We start from the raw sequence: 27,014 nt of genomic DNA, 5'->3' as shown, positions 1-27,014 counted from the left end.
TCTCTCTCTCTCCCCCTCTCTCTCGCGGTCTCGCTCTCTCTCTCCCCTCTCTCTCACGGTCTCGCTCACTCCCCCCGCTCTCGCTCTCTCTCTCTCCCGCGGTCTCGCTCTCTCTCCCCCCCTCTCTCGCGGTCTCGCTCTCTCTCCCCCCTCTCTTCGCGTCTCGCTCTCTCTCTCGCTCTCTCTCTCTCTCCCCCCTCTCTCTCGCGGTCTCGCTCTCTCTCTCCCCCCTCTCGCGGTCTTGCTCTCTCTCTTCCCCCTCTCGCGGTCTTGCTCTCTCTCTTCCCCCTCTCGCGGTCTCGCTCTCTCTCTTCCCCCTCTCGCGGTCTCGCTCTCTCTCTTCCCCCTCTCGCGGTCTCGCTCTCTCTCTTCCCCCTCTCGCGGTCTCGCTCTCTCTCTCCCCCTCTCTCTCTTGCGGTCTTGCTCTCTCTCTCCCCCCTCTCTCTTTGCGGTCTTGCTCTCTCTCTCCCCCCTCTCTCTCTTGCGGTCTCGCTCTCTCTCCCCCCTCTCTCTCTTGCGGTCTCGCTCTCTCTCTCCCCCTCTCTCTCGCGGTCTCGCTCTCTTTCTTCCCCCTCTCGCGGTCTCGCTCTCTCTCTCCCCCTCTCTCTCTTGCGGTATTGCTCTCTCCCCCCTCTCTCTCTTGCGGTCTCGCTCTTTCTCTCTTGTGGTCTCGCTCTTTCTCTCTTCCGGTCTCGCTCGCTCTCTTGCTTTCTCTCTCTCTCTCCCTCCCTCTCTCTCTTGCGGTCTCTCTCTCTCCCCCTCTCTCTCGCGGTCTCGCTCTCTCTCCCCCTCTCTCTCCCCCCTCTCTCTCGCGGTCTCGCTCTCTCTCCCCCTCTCTCTCGCGGTCTCGCTCTCTCTCCCCCTCTATTTCGCGGTCTCGCTCTCTCTCCCCCCCTCTCTTCGTGTCTCGCTCTCTCTCGCGGTCTCTCTCTCTCCCCCCTCTCTCTCGCGGTCTCGCTCTCTCCCGTGGTCTCGCTCTCTCTCCCCCCTCTCTCGCGGTCTCGCTCTCTCTCGCGGTCTCGCTCTCTCCCCCCCTCTCTCTCGCGGTCTCGCTCTCTCTCTCCCCCCTCTCTCTCGCGGTCTCGCTCTCTCTCTCCCCCCTCTCTCTCGCGGTCTCGCTCTCTCTCCCCCCTCTCTCTCTTGCGGTCTCTCTCTCTCTCCCCTCTCTCTCTCTCTTGCGGTCTCGCTTTCTCTCTTGCTGTCTCTCGCTCTCTCTTGCGGTCTCGCTCGCTCTCTTGCGGTCTCGCTCGCTCTCTTGCGGTCTCGCTCGCTCGCTTGCGGTCTCGCTCGCTCGCTCGCGGTCTCGCTCGCGGTCTCGCTCTCTCTCGCGGTCTCTCTCTCTCCCCTCTCTCTCTCTCGCGGTCTCTCTCTCTCCCCTCTCTCTCTCTCGCGGTCTCTCTCTCCCCCCTCTCTCTCTCTTGCGGTCTCGCTCTCTCCCCTCTCTCTCTCTTGCGGTCTCGCTCTCTCTCTCTTGCGGTCTCGCTCTCTCTCTCTTGCGGTCTCGCTCTCTCTCTCTTGCGGTCTCGCTCTCTCTCTCTCGCTCTCGCTCTCTCGCCCCCTCTCTCTCGCGGTCTCGCTCTCTCTCCCCCGGTCTCGCTCTCTCTCCCCCCTCTCTCTCGCGGTCTCGCTCTCTCTCCCCCCTCTCTCTTGCGGTCTTGCTCTCTCTCTCCCCCCTCTCTCTCTCTCTTGCGGTCTCGCTCTCTCTCTCTCTCTTGCGGTCTCGCTCTCTCTCTCTCTTGCGGTCTCGCTCTCTCTCTTGCGGTCTCGCTCTCTCTCTCTTGCGGTCTCGCTCTCTCTCTCTCTTGCGGTCTCGCGCTCTCTTGCGGTCTTTCTCCCCCTCTCTCTTGCGGTCTCTCTCCCCCCCTCTCTCTTGCGGTCTCTCTCCCCCCCTCTCTCTTGCGGTCTCTCTCCCCCCTCTCTCTTGCGGTCTCTCTCCCCCCTCTCTCTTGCGGTCTCTCTCCCCCCCTCTCTCGCGGTCTCTCTCCCCCCTCTCTCTCGCGGTCTCTCTCTCCCCCTCTCTCTCGCGGTCTCTCTCTCCCCCCCTCTTTCTCACTCTCTCTCCCCCCTCTTTCTCGCTCTCTCTCCCCCTCTCTTTTGCGGTCTTGCTCTCTCCCCCTCTCTCTCTTGTGGCCTCGCTCTCCCCCCCCTTCTCGCGGTCTCTCTCTCTCTCCCCCCCTCTCTCTTGCGGTCTCTCTCGCTCTCCCCCCTCTCTCTCGCGGTCTCGCTCTCGCGGTCTCGCTCTTTCCCCTCTCTCTCTCGCGGTCTCGCTCTCTCTCTCGCGGTCTCGCTCTCTCTCTCGCGGTCTCGCTCTCTCTCTCGCGGTCGCTCTCTCTCTCGCGGTCGCTCTCTCTCTCGCGGTCGCTCTCTCTCTCGTGGTCTCGCTCTCGCTCTCTCGCCCCCTCTCTCTCGCGGTCTCGCTCTCTCTCCCGGTCTTGCTCCCTCTCTCCCCCCTCTCTCTTGCGGTCTCGCGCTCTCTCTCTCTTGCGGTCTCGCTCTCTCTCTCTTGCGGTCTCGCGCTCTCTCTCTTGCGGTCTCGCGCTCTCTCTCTCTTGCGGTCTCGCTCTCTCTCTCTTGCGGTCTCGCTCTCTCTCTCTTGCAGTCTCGCTCTCTCTCTCTTGCGGTCTCGCTCTCTCTCTCTTGCGGTTCGCTCTCTCTCTCTTGCGGTCTCGCTCTCTCTCTCTCTTGCGGTCTCGCTCTCTCTCTCTTGCGGTCTCGCTCTCTCTCTTGCGGTCTCGCTCTCTCTCTCTTGCGGTCTCGCTCTCTCTCTCTTGCGGTCTCGCTCTCTCTCTCTTGCGGTCTCGCTCTCTCTCTCTTGCGGTCTCGCTCTCTCTCTCTTGCGGTCTCGCTCTCTCTCTCTTGCGGTCTCTCTCCCCCTCTCTCTTGCGGTCTCTCTCTCTCCCTCCCTCTCTCTCGCGGTCTCTCTCTCCCCCTCTCTCTCGCGGTCTCTCTCTCCCCCCCTCTTTCTCGCTCTCCCCCTCTCTCTCGCGGTCTCGCTCTCGCGGTCTCGCTCTTTCCCCTCTCTCTCTTGCGGTCTCGCTCTCTCTCTCCCTCCTCTCTCTCGCGGTCTCGCTCTCTCTCTCGCGGTCTCGCTCTCTCTCTCGCGGTCTCGCTCTCTCTCTTGCGCTCTCGCTCTCTTGCCCCTTCTCTCCCCGGTCTCGCTCTCTCTCCCCGGTCTCGCTCTCTCTCCCCCGGTCTCGCTCTCTCTCCCCCGGTCTCGCTCTCTCTCCCCCGGTCTCGCTCTCTCTCGCGGTCTTGCTCTCTCTCTCCCCCTTTTCTCTCTTACGGTCTCACGCTCTCGCTCCCCCACCTCTCTCTCCCCCGGTCTCGCTCTCTCTCCCCCCCTCTCTCTCGCGGTCTTGCTCTCTCTCTCCCCCTTTTCTCTCTTACGGTCTCACGCTCTCGCTCCCCCACCTCTCTCTCTTGCGGTCTCGCTCTCGCTCTCCCCCTTTTCTCTCTTACGGTCTCACGCTCTCGCTCTCCCCCCTCTCTCTCTCGCGGTCTCGCTCTCTCTCCCCCCTCTCTCTCTTGCGGTCTTACTCTCTCTCTCCCCCTCTCTCTCGGTCTCGCTCTCTCTCCCCCCTCTCTCTCGCGGTCTTGCTCTCTCTCTCCCCCCTCTCTCTCTCGCGGTCTCGCTCTCTCTCCCCCTCTCTCTTGCGGTCTCGCTCTCTCTCTCGCTCTCTCTTGCGCTCTCGCTCTCTCTCTTGCGCTCTCTCTCGCTCTCTCCCCCCTCTCTCTCGCGGTCTTGCTCTCTCTCTCTCCCCCCTCTCTCGCGGTCTCGCTCTCTCTCTCCCCCTTTTCTCTCTTACAGTCTCACGCTCTCGCTCTCGCTCTCTCCCCCCCCTCTCTCTCTCGCGGTCTTGCTCTCTCTCTCCCCCTCTCTCTCTCGCGGTCTCGCTCTCTCTCTCCCCCCTCTCTCTCTTGTGGTATCGCTCTCTAGGTTCTGGTCTACTCTGTAGTCTAGTAGGAAGACCTGGGGTGCGTTCATTACGTCTTGCATCGGAAGCCGTTTAAGAACCAAACGGAAGCAAACAGAACAAAACAGGGAGGGACGTACCTTAATTTGACCAATAGAAACTATAGTTTTGGTTGCAAAACATTTTCTGTTGAAAGTAAAAAGTTTGGCGTATTGATTACACCCCTGTTGATTATATTGTGGATGATGAGTCTCACTATTGTGTCCTCTCTAGGCCTGGTGATGTCAGCCATCACTGTCATCATCCTGGTGGTGCTGTTCGTGGTGGACACCTTCTGGGTGCAGGGCCTGCCCTGGCACAAGGACTGCACGCCCATCTACGTCCAGTTCTTTGTCAAGTTCTTCATCATCGGCGTCACCGTGCTGGTGGTGGCCGTCCCCGAGGGTCTTCCCCTGGCCGTCACCATCTCCCTGGCCTACTCCGTCAAAGTAGGTTCCGCCTCAGGGTCTGCGGCACAAACACTATACCAGACAATAAGCCATTTTATTGGTTCTAGTGTCTGTTAGGGCTGGGCGATTATATCAAATTAATGTTTTAATGCGATGTTCCGAATGCCTGTATTGCAAGAGGTTAGGTTTTTATTTTTTGTTCGTTTTTTTATGAGCATTCTGTCTTTTTGGTCTCATCTCCTTCGCTCCTTCTGTGCTGTGTGCACAGTGCAACTTCCCACTCGCACACAGACACCAAGCCCATCCCCCTGCCACTCACTACAAAGACGAAAGATGAACTAATTGTTCTTTATTTTTAGTCATTTTAGCAGACGCTCTTATCCAGAGCGACTTACAGTTAGTGAGTGCATACATTTTTTCATACTGGCCCCCCGTGGGAAACGAACCCACAATCCTGGCGTTGCAAGCACCATGCTCTACCAGCTGACTAGTCTTGGTTTTTATAAATGTGCAATGAGCATAGAAAAAGAGGCCCTGTGTAGCTCAGTTGGTAGAGCATGGTGCTTGCAACGCCAGGGTTGTGGGTTCGTTTCCCACGGGGGGCCAGTATGAAAAAATGTATGCACTCACTAACTGTAAGTCGCTCTGGATAAGAGCGTCTGCTAAAATCACTAAAAATAAAGAAAATTGCCAACTCGTTCTCATTCTGAGAAATAACCATCTTCTTATCCAGGTAGGCCACGTGATTTCAACATACAGTATAAACAAGGTGAACAGGCTGTTGTTCAAACAGTTGGAGATGAACAGGAGGGTCTATTTATAACAGTTCAACTGTTCTACCTTGTTAGCTAGCAAATAGATCTAAGTTGGCTAGACTTTAAATATAAAGATTAGCTGGCTACTCACTAGCACGTGGGCTTGTGCTTGAGATTGTTAATGAGACCTGTGTTCGTTTTCTATAATGTCTGTTACAAGAAGTTGGTCATTATTAGTGGATGTGCATGGTTAAATTTGTTAGTTTTTTTAAAACATTTTCATAGACTTAAGTCAGATCAGTGATTATTGCAAAAAAACAAGTTAAACTATTTGTATTAAATTATTAGTGGGTCTAATGGTTGTGGAAGGCTTATATTTAGCCTAGGTATAATTAGATTATTCCTGATTGTTTGAAATGCAGTGAATCGACCTTTAATAGTGCAACAAAGCTTATTTTGAGAACTTTTTTATATATATATATATATATACACTACCGGTCAAAAGTTTTAGAACATCTACTCATTCAAGGATTTTTCTTTATTTTTACTATTTTCTACATTGTAAAACTATGAAATAACACATATGGAATCATGTACAGTCGTGGTCAAAAGTTTTGAGAATGACACACATTACATTTCACAGTCTGCTGCCTCAGTTTTTATGATGGCAATTTGCATATACTCCAGAATGTTATGAAGAGTGATCAGATGAATTGCTATTAATTGCAAAGTCCCTCTTTGCCATGAAAATCAACTCAATCCCCAAAAAACATTTCCACTGCATTTCAGCCCTGCCACAAAAGGACCAGCTGACATCATGTCAGTGATTCTCTAGTTAACACAGGTGAGTGTTGACGAGGACAAGGCTGGAGATCACTCTGTCATGCTGATTGAGTTAGAATAACAGACTGGAAGCTTTAAAAGGAGGGTGGTGCTTGAAATCATTGTTTTTCCTCTGTTAACCATGGTTACCTGCAAGGAAACACGTGCCGTCATCATTGCTTTGCACAAAAAGGGCTTCACAGGCAAAGATGTTGCTGCTAGTAAGATTGCACCTAAATCAACCATTTATCGGATCATCAAGAACTTCAAGGAGAGAGGTTCAATTGTTGTGAAGAAGGCTTCAGGGCGCCCAAGAAAGTCCAGCAAGTGCCAGGACCGTCTCCTAAAGTTGATTCCGCTGCGGGATCAGGGCACCACCAGTGCAGAGCTTGCTCAGGAATGGCAGCAGGCAGGTGTGAGTGCATCTGCACGCACAGTGAGGCGAAGACTTTTGAAGGATGGCCTGGTGTCAAGAAGGGCAGCGAGGAAGCCACTTCTCTCCAGGAAAAACATCAGGGACAGACTGATATTCTGCAAAAGGTACAGGGATTGGACTGCTGAGGACTGGGGTAAAGTCATTTTCTCTGATGAATCCCCTTTCCGATTGTTTGGGGCATCCGGAAAAAAGCTTGTCCGGGGAAGACAAGGTGAGCGCTACCATCAGTCTTGTGTCATGCCAACAATAAAGCATCCTGAGACCATTCATGTGTGGGGTTGCTTCTCACCCAAGGGAGTGGGCTCACTCACAATTTTGGCTAAGAACACAGCCATGAATAAAGAATGGTACCAACACATCCTCCGAGAGCAACTTTTCCCAACCATCCAAGAACAGTTTGATGACGAACAATGCCTTTTCCAGCATGATGGAGCACCTTGCCATAAGGCAAAAGTGATAACGAAGTGGCTCGGGGAACAAAACATCGACATTTTGGGTCCATGGCCAGGAAGCTCCCCAGACCTTAATCCAAATGAGAACTTGTGGTCAATCCTCAAGAGGCGGGTGGACAAACAAAAACCCACAAATTCTGACAAACTCCAAGCATTGATTATGCAAGAATGGGCTGCCATCAGTCAGGATGTGGCCCAGAAGTTAATTGACAGCATGCCAGGGCGGATTGCAGAGGTCTTGAAAAAGAAGGGTCAACACTGCAAATATTGGCTCTTTGCATAAACTTAATGTAATTGTCAATAAAAGCCTTTGACACTTATGGAATGCTTGTAATTATACTTTAGTATACCATAGTAACATCTGACAAAAATATCTAAAAACACTGAAGCAGCAAACTTTGAAGACCAATACTTGTGTCATTCTCAAATCTTTTGACCATGACCGTAGTAACCAAAAAAGTGTTAAACAAATAAAAATATTTCATATTTGAGATTCTTCAAATAGCCACCCTTTGCCTTGATGACAGCTTTGCACACTCTTGGCATTCTCAACCAGCTTCACCTGGAATGCTTTTCCAACAGTCTTGAAGGAGTTTCCACATATGCTGAGCACTTGTTGTCTGCTTTTCCTTCACTCTGCGGCCGACTCATCCCAAACCATTTCAATTTGGTTGAGGTCGGGGGATTGTGGAAGCCAGGTCATCTGATGCAGCACTCCATCACTCTCCTTCTTGGTAAAATAGCCATTACACAGCCTGGAGGTGTGTTGGGTCATTGGCCTGTTGAAAAACAAATGATAGTCCCACTAAGCCCAAACCAGATGGAATGGCGTATTGCTGCAGAATGCTGTGGTAGCCATGCTGGTTAAGTGTGCCTTGAATTTTAAATAAATCACAGACAGTGTCACCAGCAAAACATCCCCACACCATAACACCACCTCCTCCATGCTTTACGGTGGGAAAATACACATGCGGAGATCATCCGTTCACCCACACCGCGTCTCACAGTCCCCCCTTTGCTGCTATAACAGCCTCCACTCTTCTGGTTTTCAACAAGATGTTGGAACATTGCTGCAGGGACTAGCTTCCATTCAGTCACAAGCATTAGTGAGGTCGGGCAATGATGTTGGGAGATTAGGCCTGGCTCGCAGTCGGCATTCCAATTCATCACAAAGGTGTTCGATGGGGTTGAATTCAGGGTTCTGTGCAGGCCAGTCAAGTTCTTCAACACCGATCTCGAGGGGTTGAATTCAGGGCTCTGTGCAGGCCAGTCAAGTTCTTCAACACCGATCTCGACAAACCATTTCTGTATGGACCTCGCTTTGTGCACAGGGGCATTGTCATGCTGAAACAGAAATGGGCCTTCCCCAAACTGTTGCCACAAAGTTGGAAGCACAGAATCGTCTAGGATGTAATTGTATGCTGTAGCATTAAGATTTCCTTTCACTGGAACTAAGGGGCCTAGCCCCAACCATGAAAAACAGCCCCAGATCATTATTCCTCCTCCACCAAACTTGGCAGGTAACTTGACAGTTTGCACTACGCATTGGGGCAGGTAGCGTTCTCCAGAGTCCAATGGCGGCGAGCTTTACACCACTCCAGCCGACGCTTGGCATTGCGCATGGTGATCTTAAGCTTGTGTGCGGCTGCTCGGCCATGGAAACCCATTTCATGAATCTCCAGACGAACAGTTCTTGTGCTGACGTTGCTTCCAGAGGTAGTTTTAAACTCTGTAGTGAATGTTGCAACCGAGGACAGGCAATTTTTACTCGCTTCAGCACTCAGCGTTCCCGTTCTGTGAGCTTGTGTGGCCTACCAGTTTGTCTGAGCCGTTGTTGCTCCTAGACATTTCCACTTCACAATAACAGCACATACAGTTGACCGGGGCAGCTCTAGCAGGGCAGAAATTTGACGAACTGACTTGTTGGAAAGGTGGCATCCTATGATGGTGCCACGTTGAAAGTCACTGAGCTCTTCAGTAAGGCCATTCTACCGCCAATGTTTGTCTATGGAGATTGCATGGCTGAAATGACCGAATCCACTAATTTGAAGGGGTGTCCACATACTTTTGTACATATAGTGTATATTGTGAATCGCCCATAAGTTTGAAAACATCGATTTTTAGGTCATATCGCACAGCCATAGTGGATGTGCATGGTTGCAATTCATCAGTTAACTTCCTGGTGTAGCTTTTTACCGCAAGCAGTGTGAACGGTCCCGCACTTCCAACAAGCTTTACTTGTTAACCGTAGCTTTATTCGCTTACAAGTAGGTTAGCCTTCAGCCAGTTAGCCCTTCACTTAGCCTCTTAAAGCTAGAGTCTTGGCTAACCTTCCATGATACATTAAAGCCAATTGGCTATGTCATGACCCTTCTTACTGGAGTTGTTGGGCCAACAGGCTGATTATTAATATCAGTAGTAGACTCTAGCTCTGGAAGACCAGTATCTAAGGAGTTATCCAGCCCATTCACACCACTGTGGACTTAGAAGCTATAGCAGCTGTTGATGCAGGGAGGAGAGGTTGTCACTGCATTACTGTTGAATGGAATAGCTTAGTTAAACCTTCCCTTTCTATTTTTAGGCTTTTGACCCCCTTCTGCAGCTCATATTTACCTTCTGCAGCTCATATTTAATTCAATGACCTTTTTCATGATTTCTCCCCTTCTCCCTCCTCCATCTTCTTCCTAACAGAAAATGATGAAAGACAACAACCTGGTGCGTCACCTGGACGCCTGCGAGACCATGGGCAACGCTACGGCCATCTGCTCGGACAAGACGGGCACGCTGACCATGAACCGCATGACGGTGGTGCAGGCCTACGTGGCCGACAAGCACTACCGCAATGTGCCTGAGCCCCAGCTCATCCCCGCCGCCATCATGGACATCCTCGTCCTGGGCATCAGCGTCAACAGCGCCTACACCACCAACATTATGGTGAGTGAGGTTGCCTCGATAAATGGTGGTCTATCCAGGAGAACTGCACAGATGTGTGTGTGCTATCGATGTGCAGGCAATGATGGGTTTAGAGTAGATGTTGACGATTAATTTAGTTGATTTAAATGTGGGGTAGGAGTTCTGCTTGTAAATGTCATGTCAGTAACAAATCACTAGTATGAGATGACTGAATGTACTGTTAATAGCCTCCAACATGACCTGGGTCGTAATCATTAGGCCATGCCGTAGCAAAACATTTTACAATGGAAGACAAGCTTTTCTTATTGGGCAAGTTCAGATGGTACCTCCCCATTGCACTCCCTTTGGTACTGGTTTCTTCCGTTTTGTGCCAACTGAACATGACCCTTACATGAGACTTGGTGTGTCTCTCTCTGTAACCAGTCTCCGGAGAAGGAAGGTGGTCTGCCGCGCCAGGTGGGCAACAAAACCGAATGTGCCTTGCTGGGCTTCGCCAATGACCTGAAGCGTGACTACCAGGCCATCCGCAACGAGATCCCTGAGGAGAAGCTCTACAAGGTCTACACCTTCAACTCCTGCAGGAAGTCAATGAGCACCGTGCTGAAGAACGCCGACGGGAGCTTCCGCATGTTCAGCAAGGGAGCCTCCGAGATCCTCCTAAAGAAGTAGGTTTGGGTTTCAAGCAAAATCAACCTGCTCTCAGTATTCAGTGTGGGGCGATTTTGGTTTTGTAGTGGATGGCACAAAATTAGCAAAGCACTAAGCACCTCTCATTCAAAGAGCTTAAAATGGGTTCTTGGTGGCCAGACAGGCTTGCAAAGGAATTGTTTTAGGCTTAGGCGCTAATTAGTTCAAGTGCATCCCACCAAGCCCCTTAATGTAGCATCTTAAAAACAGGCCCGGAGAAATGAGTCTAAGCCTCTTCCCAAATGGCTCCAAACACGCCTCCTTTTTACCAACCTGTCTCTCTCTCTCTGTCTCTCTCTCAATTCAATTCAATTTAAGGGTTGTATTGGCATGGGAAACATATGTTAACATTGCCAAAGCAAGTGAAGTAGATAAACAATAAATATTAACAGTAAACATTACACTCAGAAGTTCCAAAAGAATAAAGACATTTGAAATGTCATATGTGTATATATACAGTGTTGTAACAATGGGAAAATAGTTAAAGTACAAATGGGAAAATAAATAAATATAAATATGGGTTGTATTTACAATGGTGTTTGTTCTTCACTGGTTGCCCTTTTCTTGTGACAACAGGTTACAAATCTTGCAGCTGTGATGACACACTGTGGTTTTTCACCCAGTAGATAAGGGAGTTTATCAAAATTGGGTTTGTTTTCGAATACTTTTTGGATCGCTGTAATCTGAGGGAAATGTGTCTCAAATATGGTCATACATTTGGCAGGAGGTTAGGAAGTGCAGCTCAGTTTCCACCTCATTTTGTGGGCAGTGTGCACATAGCCTGTCTTCTCTTGAGAGCCAGGTCTGCCTACGGCGGCCTTTCTCAATAGCAAGGCTATGCTCACTGAGTCTGTACATAGTCAAAGCTTTCCTTAAGTTTGGGTCAGTCACAGTGGTCAGGTATTCTGCCACTGTGTACTCTCTGATTAGGGCCAAATAGCATTCTAGTTTGCTGTTTTTTTGTTCTTTCCAATGTGTCAAGTAATTCTCTTTTTGTTTTCTCATGATTTGGTTGGGTCTAATTGTGTTGTTGTCCTGGGGCTCTGTGGGGTCTGTTTGTGTTTGTGAACAGAGCCCCAGGACCAGCTTACTTAGGTCTCTGTCTCTCTCTCTCTGTGTGTCTCTCTCTCTCTCTGTGTCTCTCTCTCTCTCTCTGTCTGTGTCTCTCTCTCTCTCTGTGTCTCTCTCTCTCTGTGTCTCTCTCTCTCTCTCTCTGTCTCTCTCTCTCTCTCTCTGTCTCTCTCTCTCTCTCTCTGTCTCTCTCTCTCTCTCTGTGTCTCTCTCTCTCTGTGTCTCTCTCTCTCTCTGTGTCTCTCTCTCTCTCTCTCTCTCTCTCTCTGTCTCTCTCTCTCTCTGTCTCTCTCTGTGTCTCTCTCTCTCTCTGTGTCTCTCTCGCTCTCGCTCTCTCTCTTTTTTTCCCCCACCACCAGGTGCTCTAAGCTCCTGACGGCAGGCGGCGAGACCAAGGTGTTCCGTCCCCGGGACAGAGAGGACATGGTGAAGAAGGTGATTGAGCCCATGGCCTCAGAGGGCCTGCGCACCATCTGCCTGGCCTACCGCGACTTCCCTGTCTCGGAGGGCGAGCCTGACTGGGACCAGGAGAACGACATCCTCACCAGCCTGACCTGTGTATGTGTGGTGGGCATCGAGGACCCCGTCAGACCCGAGGTCAGTTTATGGACCACAGTCAAACAAAACAAGCAGACCGACATTAGCAAAGATACAGTGGAGTAATCTGATATTATATACTTTACCTACCTACCAAACCCCCGACATTGCTTCTAGGGCATGATGCTAGTGAAAAGGAAGCAAGCCTCCGCCCACAGTTGTATGCAAATGTCAGATTTATTGTGTTATTGACATTTCCATTGACCCCGAAGTGTGTTCTTATCAGTATAGATATGTGACATTCATAGAGGCCACTGACTAGGAACAACTCTGGGTCCTAGTTAATGGATAATATCTGTCAGCCTCACACATGGTCTATCAACAGCTCCTGTGATGGTGAAAGCGTAGTTAAAGACCCATTGCAACCAGGTGGAGTACTGAGGATGACTTGTTCCCTATGGAACAGAAGTGGTTCGCTCGTACAATGACCTTGCCCGAGACCTGAAGACTTGTGTACACTCCCTGAGCTGATGCCTAGGCTTGAGCTCCGCAGGCTAGGACAGTCCTGCAACTGGCAGGAGACCCGGATTTCGCAGCCAGTCAGTCACACTAACACGTCTCTCTCTCTCTCTGCCCCTCCAGGTCCCAGACGCCATCAAGAAATGTCAGCGTGCCGGCATCACGGTACGCATGGTAACCGGGGACAACATCAACACGGCCCGCGCCATTGCCATCAAGTGCGGCATCCTGCAGCCCGGAGACGAGTTCCTGTGCATGGAAGGCAAGGAGTTCAACCGACGGATACGCAACGAGAAGGGAGAGGTGGGTTAAATATATTGTTGTGCCTTTACACGAAAACCCAACCAACTAGGTCGTGTTTGTTAGGCATCAAACGGAAGAAAATGTATTGAAACAGGGAGGGACTACCTGGGCTTGTCCAATAAGAAACACTTATTTTCATTTCCCGTTGCAAAAGGTTTGAGACCTTTTTCCATTGCGTGCCCTAATGAACACGACCCTGTTTGACATTGTACTTCAGTGTTTATAAACCTAGTAGGGTTAGCTGGGCCTGATGGACTAATGAAACAAACTAACAGCATGGTTGATAGATTAAGAATTGGGATTGTAGGCTAATTAGTCTCCTTTTCCCCCTTCTAGATTGAACAAGAGCGCATCGATAAGATCTGGCCCAAACTCCGAGTACTTGCACGATCCTCACCCACCGACAAGCACACATTAGTCAAAGGTACTTTGCTTTGCTGTGATGAGGTGTGAATGACGGAGTCAGGCGCAGGAGGTAAAACACCGAAATCAAGAGTTTTTTTCGGTGTACAATAATGTAGCGCATATAACGACAGAACGAAACAAGCACAAGGGAAAATCAACCTTGGCTGCATACAAGTAAAGAGTAATTCAACTGAGCTACTCACTCTCACAACGAACAATCCCTCACAAAGGACAAGGGGGCAGAGGGAACACTTGTACACAGACTAATGAGGGAATGAGTACCAGGTGTGTGTGATTGACAAGACAAATGGAGTGATGATAAATGGAGGGGTAGTGGCTAGTAAGCCGGTGACGACGAACGCCGAAACCTGCCCGAGCAAGGAGGGGCAGCCTCGGCTGAATTCGTGACAGTACCCCCCCCTTGATGCGCAGCTCCAGCAGCGCGCCGACACCGGCTTCGGGTACGGCCAGGAGGACGTGGAGCAGGGAGAGTTCCTCAGCAGAGAGGGATCGAGGATATCCCTCACCGGGACTCAGCACCGTTCCTCCGGACTGTACCTTTCCCACTCCACGAGGTACTGAAGGCCCCCCACCCGGCTCCTCGAATCCAGGATGGACCGGACAGAGTACACCGGCGCCCCCTCGATTTCCAAAGGAGTTGGAGGGACCTCCCGCACCTCAGACTCCTGGAGCGGACCAGCCACCACTGGCCTGAGGAGTGACACATGAAACGAGGGGTTAATACGGTAATCATGGGGGAGTAATAACCTATATGTGACCTCGTTGATTCTCCTCAGGACTTTGAACGGCCCTACAAACCGCGGGTTCAGCTTCCGGCAGGGCAGGCGGAGGGGCAGATTCCGGGTCGAGAGCCAGACCCGATCCCCCGGTACAAAGACGGGGGCCTCACTGCGGTGACGGTCAGCGTTGGCCTTCTGACGACGCACGGCGCGTTGGAGGTGAACATGGGCAGCGTTCCACATCTCCTCAGCGTGCCGAAACCAGTCATCCACCGCAGGAGCTTCGGTCTGGCTCTGATGCCATGGTGCCAGAACCGGTTGATAACCTAAAACACACTAAAATGGCGTTAGGTTCGTAGAGGAGTGGCGGAGAGAGTTCTGGGCATATTCTGCCCATGGCAGGAACACCGACCACTCCCCCGGCCGGTCCTGGCAATAGGACCTCAGGAACCTACCCACATCCTGATTAACCCGTTCCACCTGCCCATTACTCTCAGGGTGGAACCCAGAGGTCAGGCTGACCGAGACTCCCAGACGTTCCATGAACGCCTTCCAGACTTTTGACGTGAGCTGGGGACCTCGGTCAGACACTATATCCTCTGGCACCCCGTAGTGCCGGAAGACGTGTGTAAACAGGGCCTCCACAGTTTGCAGAGCCGTGGGGAGACCGGGCAGAGGAAGGAGGCGGCAGGCCTTCGAAAAGCGGTCCACAACAACAAGGATGGTGGTGTTCCCTTGAGAGAGAGAGAGGCAGATCAGTTAAAAAATCAACACTCAAATGAGACCATGGTCGTTGTGGAACTGGTAAAGGTTTTAACTTACCTGCTGGGAGGTGCCTTACTCTGGGCGCACACTGAGCAGGAGGAAACATACACCCTCATGTCCTTAGCCAAGGTAGGCCACCAGTACTTTTCGGTCAGGCAGCGCACTGTACGACCGATACCTGGGTGACCAGAGGAGGGTGACGTGTGTGCCCAGTAGATCAGACGATCAAGGATAAGCGGTGGAAATGGATCTGTGCGTAATGCCTGCGCTATATCCGCATCCATCGCCCATACTACCGGCGCCACAATGCAGGAGTCTGGCAGTATGGGGGTATTGTCTCTGGGCCTCTCCTCTATCGTACAGCCGGGACAGTGCGTCTGCCTTCACGTTCTTCGTACCTGGAATGTATGACAGTGTGAAATCAAACCGAGTGAAGAATAGGGCCCACCTGGCCTGGAGAGGGTTCAGCCTCCTCGCTGCCCGGATGTACTCCAGGTTACGGTGGTCCGTCCAGACGAGGAATGGGTGTTTCGCCCCCTCGAGCCAATGTCTCCACACTGTCAGAGTTCGGACAACAGCCAACAGCTCCCGATCACCAACGCTGTAGTTCTCCTCCGCCGGGCTGAGCTTCTTTGAGAAGAACGCACAGGGGCGGAGCTTGGGTGGCGTGCCCGAGTGTTGAGACAGGACTGCTCCCATCCCAACCTCGGACGCATCCACCTTCACTACGAACGGTAGTGATTGATCGGGGTGGGCCAGTACAGGGGCCGAGGCCTCAGGTTACTGAAGGCCCTGTCAGCCTCAGCAGGCCAGCGGAGCCGGGACGGCCCACCCTTCAACAGAGATGTAATGGGAGCTGCGACCTTGCCAAAGCCCCGGATACACCTCAGATAATAGTTGGCGAAGCCAAGGAAGCGCTGCACCTCCTTTACCGTGGTTGGAGTCGGCCAATTACGCACGGCTCCAATGCAGTCGCCCTCCATCTCCACACCTGTGGTAGAAATGCGGTATCCGAGGAAAGAGACGGACTGCTGGAAAAACGTACACTTTCTGCCTTAGCATAAAGGTCATTTTCCAACAGTCGGGCCAGTACTTTGCGAACCAGGGACACATGCTCGACGCGCGTAGCGGAATACACCAAGATGTCATCGATGTAGACCACTACACCGCGACCAAGCATGTCCCGAAACACCTAATTCACAAAGGACTGGAAGACTGAGGGAGCATTCATCAAACCATAGGGCATCACCAGGTATTCATAATGCCCTGTGGTTGTGCTGAATGCTGTCTTCCACTCATCTCCCTCTCGGATACGCACCAGGTTGTACGCACTCCTGAGATCTAATTTAGTGAAGAAGCGCGCTCCATGCAATGACTCAACCACTGACGGAATGAGGGGGAGAGGATAACTAAATCTAATCGTCTCCTTGTTCAGTGGTCGATAGTCAATGCACGGGGGCAGACCGCTGTCTTTCTTCTTCACAAAAAATTAACTTGAGGAGGCGGGTGAAGTGGAGGGACGTATGTACCCCTGGCGCAGGGACTCGGTGACGTATGTCTCCATAGCCTCCGTCTCCGCCTGCGACGGGATACACATGACTCCTGGGAGGTACAGCGTCTACCCAAAGGTTTATTGCGCAATCCCCCGCTCGATGTGGTAATTTAGTCACTTTATTTTTAAAGACTTGTGCCAGTTCATGGTATTCGGGGGGAATGCGCACGTTGGAGGCACCGTCTGGACTTTCCACCATGGTTGCACCAACGGAAACACCCATACACCTACCCTGACACTCTCGCGACCACCCCGTGTGTGGCCATGAGAAAGTGGGGTTGTGGAGTGCTAGCCATGGAATACCTAACACCACAGGGAAAGCAGGAGACTCAATGATGGAAAAAGTGATCTGCTCACAATGCGTCTCTTATGTGATCATTGTGACTGGTACCGTGACTTCCTTAATCAACCCGGACCCTAATGGTCGACTATCAAGTGCTCTGATGGGGCGTGGAATGGATAGGGGAACTAATGAAATGCCCTGGCGGCGTGTGAAAGTTTTGTCCATAAAGTTCCCAGCTGCGCCTGAATCGACTAGCGCCTTACACTGGGGAACTCTCATGTGATCAGGGAAGGATATGGGTATAGTACAGTGCTCAGCAGAGGGCTCTGAACAAGAGTGGGTGCTCAATACCTGGGGTGATGCGAGAGTGCCCTGCCGGTTTCCTCCTGACCCAAAAGAGCACTGACGACAACGTGTGGTGGAATGTCCCTTCGTGCCATCCGAGTGGCACTGGCGCTGTCGTCCTCCGCTCTCTCGGTGCGGGGTACCACCCAGCTCCATGAGCTCTGGATCCGCGTCGGTCGGGGCGGGAACGGGCAGACCTCCTCCAGTACGTCCTCTGGTTGCCAGCAGGTTATCCAGACGAATGGCCATGTCCACCAGTTCGGTAAAAGACAAACTGGTGTCACGGCAGGCTAGCTCCCGTCGGACGTCCTCCCGTAGATGGCACCGGAACTGGTTGATCAGGGCCCGCTCGTTCCACCCGGACCCTGCTGCCAGGATCCGGAACTCCAGAGCAAACTCCTGTACTGTCCTCGTCCCCTGCCTCAAGTGGACCAGCTGCTCACCTGCCTCTCGCGGGTGATCGAAAACAGCCCGAAATAGGCGGGTGAACTCCCTGTAGTCCTCCAACGCGGCTCCTCCTTCTCTCCAAACCGCATTGGCCCACTCCACGGCTTTCCCCGAGAGGCAGGAAATGAGGACGGACACCTGCTCTTGATCTGATGGCGCCGGCCTGACACTGGAGCAATACAGCTCCAGTTGGAGAAGGAATCCCTGACATAGAGCCGGCGTCCCATCGAACGCCCGAGGTCGGGATATCTGGATCCCTCCGGGTGCTGTGATGTAGGTGGCTGGATCCGGTTGGCCAGCTGGTCTCGACAGATCGGTTCCTCTTCTCCCCAGGCGTTGGACGACTTGAAGAACCCGATCCATCGCTTCCCCCAAGCTGGCCAGCATCGTGGAATGCTCCTGGACCCTTGCCACGATTCCAGGTGTGCGCTCTTCTCCCGCTGACTCCATAGCGGGTGAGTGATTCTGTGATGAGGTGTGAATGACGGAGTCAGGCGCAGGAGGTAAAACACTGAAATCAAGAGTTTATTCAGTGTACAATAATGTAGTGCATATAACGACAGAACAAAACTAGCACAAGGGAAAATCAACCTTGGCTGCATACAAGTAAAGAGTAATTCAACCGAGCTACTCGCTCTCACAACGAACAATCCCTCACAAAGGACAAGGGGGCAGAGGGAACACTTATACACAGACTAATGAGGGAATGAGTACCAGGTGTGTGTGATTGACAAGACAAGACAAATGGAGTGATGGTAAATGGAGCGGTAGTCGCTAGTAAGCCGGTGACGACGAATGCTGAAACCTGCCCGAGCAAGGAGGAGGGGCAGCCTTGGCTGAATTCGTGACATTTGCTCTTTCAGGATGAAAATGGAAAATGTCAGTGTCTTGAAATTTTAAATTTCAAATGAGTAATTTAATCCCCAAAAAAATCCTTCTCTCTCCCTCCAGGTATCATCGACAGTACGGTCTTAGAACAGAGGCAGGTAGTAGCAGTCACAGGAGACGGCACCAATGACGGGCCAGCCCTGAAGAAAGCCGATGTCGGCTTCGCCATGGTGAGTCTCATTTCTCTGCCCGTCGTATCAGAAATTAACATGTTGATACTATTTGGCTGTAAATGATTGCCCATACTGTATGGCAGCTCATACTGTCCAGATAACCATGAGTCATATCGTCACAAGTCCAGATAACGATCATGATGTAACTTTAATCTGCATGTTTTATATGGGTAGTCAAAAAGGGTGTTGGGTTTAAAGATGGCATTGTAAACTTTATGGATGTAATTTACTGCATGTTTACAAAGCAATACAATTAATATATCATGTGGGAAAAAATAGATACAAATGTGAAACTAAAGTTCAACGAAGTTGACTGACGGATAACATCACACTCAGCAGTGACCAATGGCCATCACATATCGCACATATCAACAGAAACAACAAAAGTACTGCACCGCAATTACATGTGTATAGGGCTACGACTACTTGAATATCTAACTTGTTTCTCTTACGCATTTTGACTTAATGAGACCGTTATGAATGGACAGAGGGGTAGACAGGGATATGGAGAAACCGTATGAAGGTTTGGAGTGGGGATTGAACGCCGGTCTCCTGGGAGAGATGTATGTGTATCCAGAGCAGGGGGGTGTTAATGCTAGACCACGAGCTCTGCATAAATTGAATATAGAACTTTATGTGAATGTGTGTCACCTGCAGGGTATCGCTGGCACGGACGTGGCCAAAGAGGCATCTGACATCATCCTGACGGACGACAACTTCAGCAGCATCGTCAAGGCGGTGATGTGGGGACGCAATGTCTACGACAGCATTTCCAAGTTCCTCCAGTTTCAGCTCACCGTTAACGTAGTGGCTGTCATCGTGGCCTTCACCGGCGCCTGCATCACGCAGGTAACACACACAAACTAGGGATGGGCACGGTTATTCAAATATCCCAACGGACGTTAGTATTCCACTACTTGAGAGAGTATTCATTTGTAAGAAGAAAAAAATATATAGGCCTATTTTTAAAATGAAAAGGCTTCGTCTTAAAATATAATTATCGCGTGTCGGTTTAGCTACTTTCTCTCTCCCTCCATGCCACACATGCAGACTGTCACACACACCTGCTCCTCTCCTCTCCCGCCCCTCTCCCACCTTCTGCTGAAACAAGCAGAGCGCAGCACACCAGCTCTCTCTCGCGCTGCGTGAGCAGGTCTCCAAAAAATATATAATCCCTAACACACACATACACTGAGTGTACAAAACACTAGGAACACCTTGCCTTCAAAACAGCCTCAATTCATTGGGGCATGGACTCTACAAGGTGTCGAAAGCATTCCACAGGGAGGCTGGCCCATGTTGACTCCAATGCTTCCCACAGTTGTGTCAAGTTGGCCTTTGGGTGGTGGACCATTCTTGATACACACGGGAAACTGTTGAGCGTGAAAAACACTTGAGACACTCAAACCGGTGCGCCTGGCACCTACTACCATACCCCATTCAAAGGCACTTGAATCTTTTGACTTGCCCATTCACCCTCTAAATGTCACACAGATACAATCCATGTCTTAATTGTCTCAAGGCTTAAAAATCCTTGTTTAACCTGTCTCCTCCCCTTAATCTACACTGATTTGAAGTGGAATTAAGAAGCGACATCAATAAGGGATCATAGCTTTCACCTGGTCAGTCTGTCATGGAAAGAGCAGGTGTTCTTAATGTTTTGTCCACTCAGTGTACACACACACAACTCACTGTCAACGTGGTGGCCATCATCATGGCCTTCACCGGATCCTGTATCATACAGGTATGGAAACGCCGGTGATGTGGGAAGCTGCAGATAGAAATGTCATGAATAGAGCGGACATGACTCACTGTATGTGATATGGAGAAAAACGAATCGCTGTGCTCTTGGATTTGATTTGCATTCAGAGGGGAGTTTGTAGAAGGAATAGAGGGTTTGGTTCTTAGGTGCAGCTCCAGGATCTATCCTCCCTTAGCTTGAATGGCAAGAATTTTCTCACCTATGACTGAAGTCTATGATCTGTGTGTGTATCAACAATGACTGAGGCAGTACAAAATGGTGCCCTGCACGTTGGAAACCGCAACCAATTTATTCTAATGTATTCCCTTGGATCAGAGCAGGTTTTGAAATAGGTCCTACTTTTCAGGTTCTCTGTGACTAGTGGTAGCAATCATCTGCCCCTATTTGACCTGTCGGTCACAGCAGCCGCCAAATCAGTGCTCAACCAAGCATAAAACAATGGTAAATGGGCCTGCAATAGAAAAGGAACAAACAGCTATTTAAAGCTCTGGGCCCGAGCTGAGTGCATTATCCAACAGTGCTGTAATTTTGGGATCATGAGCAATGAGTGGCTGAGCATTTACTAGAGGGCCACACGGGTGCGCGCGCGCACACACACACACACACACTGTATGCTACTCTGCTCTGCTAGCATGCTAAGCCGCTAATACGTACAGTGGGGAGAACAAGCATGTAGAGGTCTGTAATTTGTCATAGGTACACTTCAACTGTGAGAGACGGAATCTAAAACAAAAATCCAGAAAATCACATTGTATGATTTTTAAGTAATTCATTTGCATTTTATTGCATGACATAAGTATTTGATACATCAGAAAAGCAGAACTTAATATTTGGTACAGAAACCTTTGTTTGCAGTTACAGAGATCATACGTTTCCTGTAGGTCTTGACCAGGTTTGCACACACTGCAGCAGGGATTTTGGCCCACTTCTCCATACAGACCTTCTCCAGATCCTTCAGGTTTCAGGGCTGTAGCTGGGCAATACGGACTTTCAGCTCCCTCCAAAGATGTTCTATTGGGTTCAGGTCTGGAGACTGGCTAGGCCACTCCAGGACCTTAAGATGCTTCTTACGGAGCCACTCCTTAGTTGCCCTGGCTGTGTGTTTTGGGTCGTTGTCATGCTGGAAGACCCAGCCACGACCCATCTTCAATGCTCTTACTGAGGGAAGGAGGTTGTTGGCCAAGATCTCGCGATACATGGCCCCATCCATCCTCCCCTCAATACGTTGCAGTCGTCCCCTTTGCAGAAAAGCATCCCCAAATAATGATGTTTCCACCTCCATGCTTCACAGTTGGGATGGTGTTCTTGGGGTTGTACTCATCCTTCTTCCTCCAAACACGGCGAGTGGAGTTTAGACCAAAAAGCTCTATTTTTGTCTCATCAGACCACATGACCTTCTCCCATTCCTCCTCTGGATCATCCAGATGGTCATTGGCAAACTTCAGACGGGCCTGGACATGTGCTGGCTTGAGCAGGGGGACCTTGTGTGCGCTGCAGGATTTTAATCCATGACGGCGTAGTGTGTTACTAATGGTTTTCTTTGAGACTGTGGTCCCAGCTCTCTTCAGGTTATTGACCAGGTCCTGCCGTGTAGTTCTGGGCTGATCCCTCACCTTCCTCATGATCATTGATGCCCCACGAGGTGAGATCTTGCATGGAGCCCCAGACCGAGGGTGATTAACCGTCATCTTGAACTTCTTCCATTTTCTAATAATTGCGGCAACAGTTGTTGCCTTCTCACCAAGCTGCTTGCCTATTGTCCTGTAGCCCATCCCAGCCTTGTGCAGGTCTACAATTTTATCCCTGATGTCCTTACACAGCTCTCTGGTCTTGGCCATTGTGGAGAGGTTGGAGTCTGTTTTATTGAGTGTGTGGACAGGTGTCTTTTATACAGGTAATGAGTTCAAACAGGTGCAGTTAATACAGGTAATGAGTGGAGAACAGGAGGGCTTCTTAAAGAAAAACTAACAGGTCTGTGGGAGCCGGAATTCTTACTGGTTGGTAGGTGATCAAATACTTATGTCATGCAATAAAATGCAAATTAATTACTTAAAAATCATCCAATGTGATTTTCTGGATTTTTGTTTTAGGTTCCGTCTCTCACAGTTGAAGTGTACCTATGATAAAAATTACAGACCTCTACATGCTTTGTAAGTAGGAAAATCGGCAGTGTATCAAATACTTGTTCTCCCCACTGTATGTAGCTCGCTAGCTCCTCTGCTGGTGTGAAGTGGTTTGCCTCTGTAATGGAGCCTGAGTAGCTCTGGTGAGTCAGGAAGTGGACACTGTATAGCTGCTTGTGTGTCATTTCTGAGCAGTGTGTGGGCTACTGAAGACTAAGCTTTCAATGATCACTGCTCAGGCAGCATCGGCGCTTCGTGTTATGGCCTGCGCTTCTTTTAATGCGTTGGTTGGATTTGTGCAGTGTGTCGGCAGTCTGCCGTTGGGATAGTGTGGAGGATGTTATGTAAGTAGTAGTGACTGCATGAGTAATCCATTTCTTTTTCCTCTTTCTCACTCTGTCCTGCTCTCCCCCGCTTTCTCTATCTCCTCCTCTTTCAACTCCCTTCTCTGTCCTCTATCTCTCTCTCCTTCTCCTCTTTTTCACACCCCCTTTCTCTCCTCCCCTCTCCATTTCCTTCTTACCACCATCCCTCTCTGTCTCCCCTCTCCTTTTCCTACCACCCTCTCGTTCTCTCCCTCCAGGACTCTCCACTGAAAGCTGTCCAGATGCTGTGGGTGAACCTGATCATGGACACCTTTGCCTCCCTGGCCCTGGCCACCGAGCCCCCCACCGAGTCTCTCCTGCTGAGGAAGCCGTACGGCCGCAACAAGCCCCTTATCTCCCGCACCATGATGAAGAACATCCTGGGCCACGGAGTCTACCAGCTCATCATAATCTTCACCCTTCTCTTCGTAGGTAAATGACTGGAGCGTGTGTGCATTATCTGCCTCACTGATTGTATCTCACTTTAATTGCACACTGAGCTGAAACGGGTTACCATATGCCATTCAATTTCACATGGGTATGAGGCGGTCTTGATCGACTGGCTCGCTGATCGTAGCACCTTAACTACTACAACCTTAACTAGGGCGGCAGGTAGCCTAGCGGTTAGAGCGTTGGGCCAGTAACCGAAAGGTCGCTGGTTCAAATACCCGAGCTGACAAGGTGAAAAACCTATCGATGTGCCCTTGAGCAAGGCACTTAACCCTAATTTGCTCCAGGGTTCGCCGTACTACTATTGCTGACCCTGTAGATCAACACATTTCACTCCACCAATCCGGTGTATTTTTGGAAAATAGTAGGTCGACCACACTGTCTAGTGACTGGGCTGCCATCTTATTGGGCTGTCCAGTCTCATTTCAGTGTCAGATTAACCTCAGTCGACAAAAGGGTTGGGCTCTTCCCTTTCGAAGGCCGAGAACATTTGAAAGTTTAAGTGAAATTTACTGATCTGAAAGAGGTCTTTTGATGTAAAATATGTGTTCTGACCTCAATGGGACTTACTGAATAAATAAAGGTTAAAGGTAGACTCAGCCAAATGATGTTGCCACGAGCAGCACCGCAGATGTTTTAATGAGCGAGATGCAACACTTCGCTCTCATACAGTATCTGCACATGTGTAAGGGTTTCGCTTAACGCTGTTAGTGCGTGGTAGCCACCGGACCAAAACAGCGGTGAAGTTGAGCCATGTGCTTCAACGTTCTTAGTAGTTGCGGAAATTTACCCACTATGCTGTTATACTTTCTGCATCATATCGCTGAGTCTACCTTTAAATCATTCCAAAGAGGGCCTAGTGTCTGCTAGTTTTTTACTTTCAATTAAGACTTAAAGAACCAGGTGAGGGGAGTTCTTTACTAATTAGTGACCTTAATTAAGCAGTCATGTACAAGGGAGTAGCGACCTTCCATGAAATTCAGAGAAATATATTTTTAAAAACTAGTAGGCCAACACTTCATCTCCCCATCTCTCTCCTCCCCCTCCCAGGCGAGCAGATCTTTGACATCGACAGCGGGCGGTACGCGCCCCTCCACTCTCCTCCCTCGGAGCACTACACCATTATCTTCAACACCTTCGTCCTCCTGCAGCTCTTCAACGAGATCAACGCCAGGAAGATCCACGGCGAGCGCAACGTCTTCGATGGCATCTTCAACAACCTCATCTTCTGCTCCATCGTCTTCGGCACCTTCATCATCCAGGTAACTTAGTGCCTAGTGTCTTCAGGCTGTAGCATGTCTGCCTGCCTGTTGCTCACTGCTTTAAACAGACACACATTTTTTTTATTTAGCAGACGCTCTTATCCGGAGCGACTTACAATTAGTGCATTCATCTTAAGATAGGTGAGAGAACCACATATCACAGTCGTATCAGTACATTTCCCCTCAAAGTAGTTATCAGCAAAGTCAGCACTAGCAGGAAAAGAATAGTGCACGTTGTTGATGTGGGGTTAATTTAAGATACTCTTTGAAGAGGTAGGGTTTCAGATGTTTATGTCTGAAATGGCACCCTATTCCTTATATAGTGCACTACATTTGGCCTGACTGCAGGCTACAAAAGTAGTACACTTGTATTGGAAAGGGGGTCCATTTCTGGAAGAATATAGATGCTTCCCCATATATAAGAAGGCCAGGGCTCCCTTAAATGAGTCCCATCTCAATGGCTCTGACCTGGATAAATAAAGGATGAAGAAAAACGAAACCCAAACCATATTCATACATGGTTCACATGAAAACCGTTGTAACACACATCCGTCAAAATGGAATTACCAGGAAACCAAGAAACCATTGGCATGAATGAAAATGAGCTTGACCTCTAAATGTGTTTCTTTCCTCTCCGGCCACACAGATAGTCATAGTGCAGTGGGGAGGCAAACCGTTCAGCTGCGTGGGCCTGAGCATCGACCAGTGGCTATGGTGCACCTTTCTGGGCTTCAGCAGTCTCCTCTGGGGTCAGGTAAGAAGTCACAGACACACACACACACACACACACACACACACTCAGTGAGTTGCAAGTGCGTCACCTGTAACTTTCCAACACGGCCCCATCCGTCAGGGATACACTACTGCCCCAATGTGGCTGTGTTGGGTAGCCACACTGTATTGAAATGGCTAGTTGGATGATGATTTTTACAGAAGGATCTAGAATCCCTGATTTGAGCGCCGTCATATTATTTCTGAAATATCTATTGCATTACAATTTCCTGTTGGCCTTCTCCTGTTTTAATTATGTTGTTGATTGTGATTTCATTGGTGTTGCATTTTGTGATGCTGACCCTAGCAAATAAATGGCCGGATATGACCACAGACCAAACATTGCTTTGTCACCAGACAACAACCCATTACTTTAGCCTCAGGCACATTTATTTTCCGAGTTGACTTCCTGTGGAAACTGGTGGTTCGGTTAACTGATGCACATTGTGTGAGGGTGCCTGTTGTGCAGCTGTTGCAGTCCAGCTTGTCATTGCATATGTACTAGTAATCTGGGTCTTTGCTGTCTGTATGTTAGTAGTCAGTCCTCTGTGGCAGAGATGGGATTTGCGGTCCAATATTGCAGACATGGTTTGGACTCTGATAAGCCCTCTGCCCTCTCCTCCCTCCAGCTGATCTCATCCATCCCCACCAAAAGTCTGAGGTTCCTGAAGTCTGCCGGCCACGGCACCCAGAGGCAGGAGATCCCCGACGAGGAGCTGGAGGACATGGAGGACATGGAGGAGATCGACCACGCCGAGCGCGAGCTGCGCCGTGGACAGATCCTCTGGTTCAGGGGCCTCAACCGCATCCAGACTCAGGTAATGTCCTCCTTGACTGCTTCTCCACCGATGTCGACCACAGCAGAGAGGAATCACAAGCCATAAGGTTATGTTATGGTTAACACTCTACGCACTTCTCATCCCCTTCCTCTCAGCACTTTGAATCAACGGCTGGCATGTTCCCCTCAGAAGCCTTCTTTTGACTTGATTTCCTGTTTGCTTTGGAAAGCTAAAGCAAGGTCCTTTTTGCCTATTCTATTTCTGGCTTTCTAACAAGCTGAGTTGAACATCATGTTAATGTAATGGTCAATGAAGAAAATGCCCCTTTTTGTGTGATACTGAGAAGACCACATAATGCAGAGAAAATAACGGTACAGGTATCTTAAAGGACCAGGTGTGAAAGTTATTTGAATATGGGATGATTTCTTTTCTGAGTAAATGTAAAGCGTCAGATCAGGCTCTGGGGAAACCTTCTTCAGATCAGTGCCTTCCCCCCCCCTTCTCTCTCTCAACTGCTATGTCTCTCTGAGGGGGTAAATATACATTTCTATTGTATTTTGGTGCCTTTTCTCTCTTTCTCTGTCATCTTCCTCTCACCTTTCTCTTTCTCTGGTTTCTTCCACTCTTGGTCTCCTCTTGCTCCCCTCTCTCTCTCTCTCTCTCTCTCTCTCTCTCGCTCCCCTCTCTCCTCTCGCTCTCCTCTCGCTCTCCTCTCGCTCTCCTCTCTCTCTCCGCTCGCTCTCTCTCTCTCTTGCCTCTCTCCTCTTGCTGTGGGTTCTGGGCCCTATCCTCTCCTGTCACCCTATCTGATTCCTTGCAGATGGATGTAGTGAGTGCCTTCCAGAGCGGAAGCTCCTTTCAGGAGCGCCAGCTAAGGCGGCAGCCCTCCACCTCCAGCCAACAACAGCACGATGTAACCAATGTTTCTAGCCCTACACATGTAGCCTTTTCTACTACTGCCACTGACGCCAACACCGCTTCTTCCACTGTGGGGTGTGAGTGTGGGTTTCCTTAGTGCATGAAAATCTAACATCGTCCTCTTCTAC

General features: G+C 50.2%; 1 protein-coding gene and 1 non-coding gene across 8 annotated transcripts in view; both read left to right on the top strand.

The window, feature by feature from the left end:
* The window catches only part of LOC121549909 (plasma membrane calcium-transporting ATPase 1-like), a 65,969-nt gene that overhangs the window by 34,030 nt on the left and 4,925 nt on the right, over positions 1-27,014 (top strand). For 3 of the 7 annotated variants that reach the window (XM_041861902.2, XM_041861884.2, XM_041861894.2), the window contains 13 exons: positions 4,188-4,402; positions 9,520-9,762; positions 10,165-10,406; positions 11,859-12,096; positions 12,679-12,858; positions 13,195-13,282; positions 18,347-18,453; positions 19,114-19,305; positions 22,925-23,138; positions 24,207-24,418; positions 25,065-25,172; positions 25,819-26,007; positions 26,789-26,881. In XM_041861902.2, the coding sequence (XP_041717836.2) occupies positions 4,188-4,402; positions 9,520-9,762; positions 10,165-10,406; positions 11,859-12,096; positions 12,679-12,858; positions 13,195-13,282; positions 18,347-18,453; positions 19,114-19,305; positions 22,925-23,138; positions 24,207-24,418; positions 25,065-25,172; positions 25,819-26,007; positions 26,789-26,881 (2,321 nt within the window). Of the gene's footprint in view, positions 1-4,187; positions 4,403-9,519; positions 9,763-10,164; positions 10,407-11,858; positions 12,097-12,678; positions 12,859-13,194; positions 13,283-18,346; positions 18,454-19,113; positions 19,306-22,924; positions 23,139-24,206; positions 24,419-25,064; positions 25,173-25,818; positions 26,008-26,788; positions 26,964-27,014 lie in introns of all 7 variants that reach the window. The other 4 variants (XM_041861919.2, XM_041861911.2, XM_041861936.2 and 1 more) reach the window with 2 other exon arrangements.
* On the top strand, positions 23,530-23,648 carry LOC121556517. The gene has a single exon (XR_005998188.1). It is a non-coding gene; the product is annotated as a small nucleolar RNA SNORA35 (small nucleolar RNA).

Source organism: Coregonus clupeaformis, chromosome 2 (genome assembly GCF_020615455.1).
Source record: "Coregonus clupeaformis isolate EN_2021a chromosome 2, ASM2061545v1, whole genome shotgun sequence".
Lineage (NCBI taxonomy): Eukaryota > Metazoa > Chordata > Actinopteri > Salmoniformes > Salmonidae > Coregonus > Coregonus clupeaformis.
Note: the sequence above shows the minus strand (reverse complement) of the source record. Positions and strands in the feature narration are given on the sequence as shown.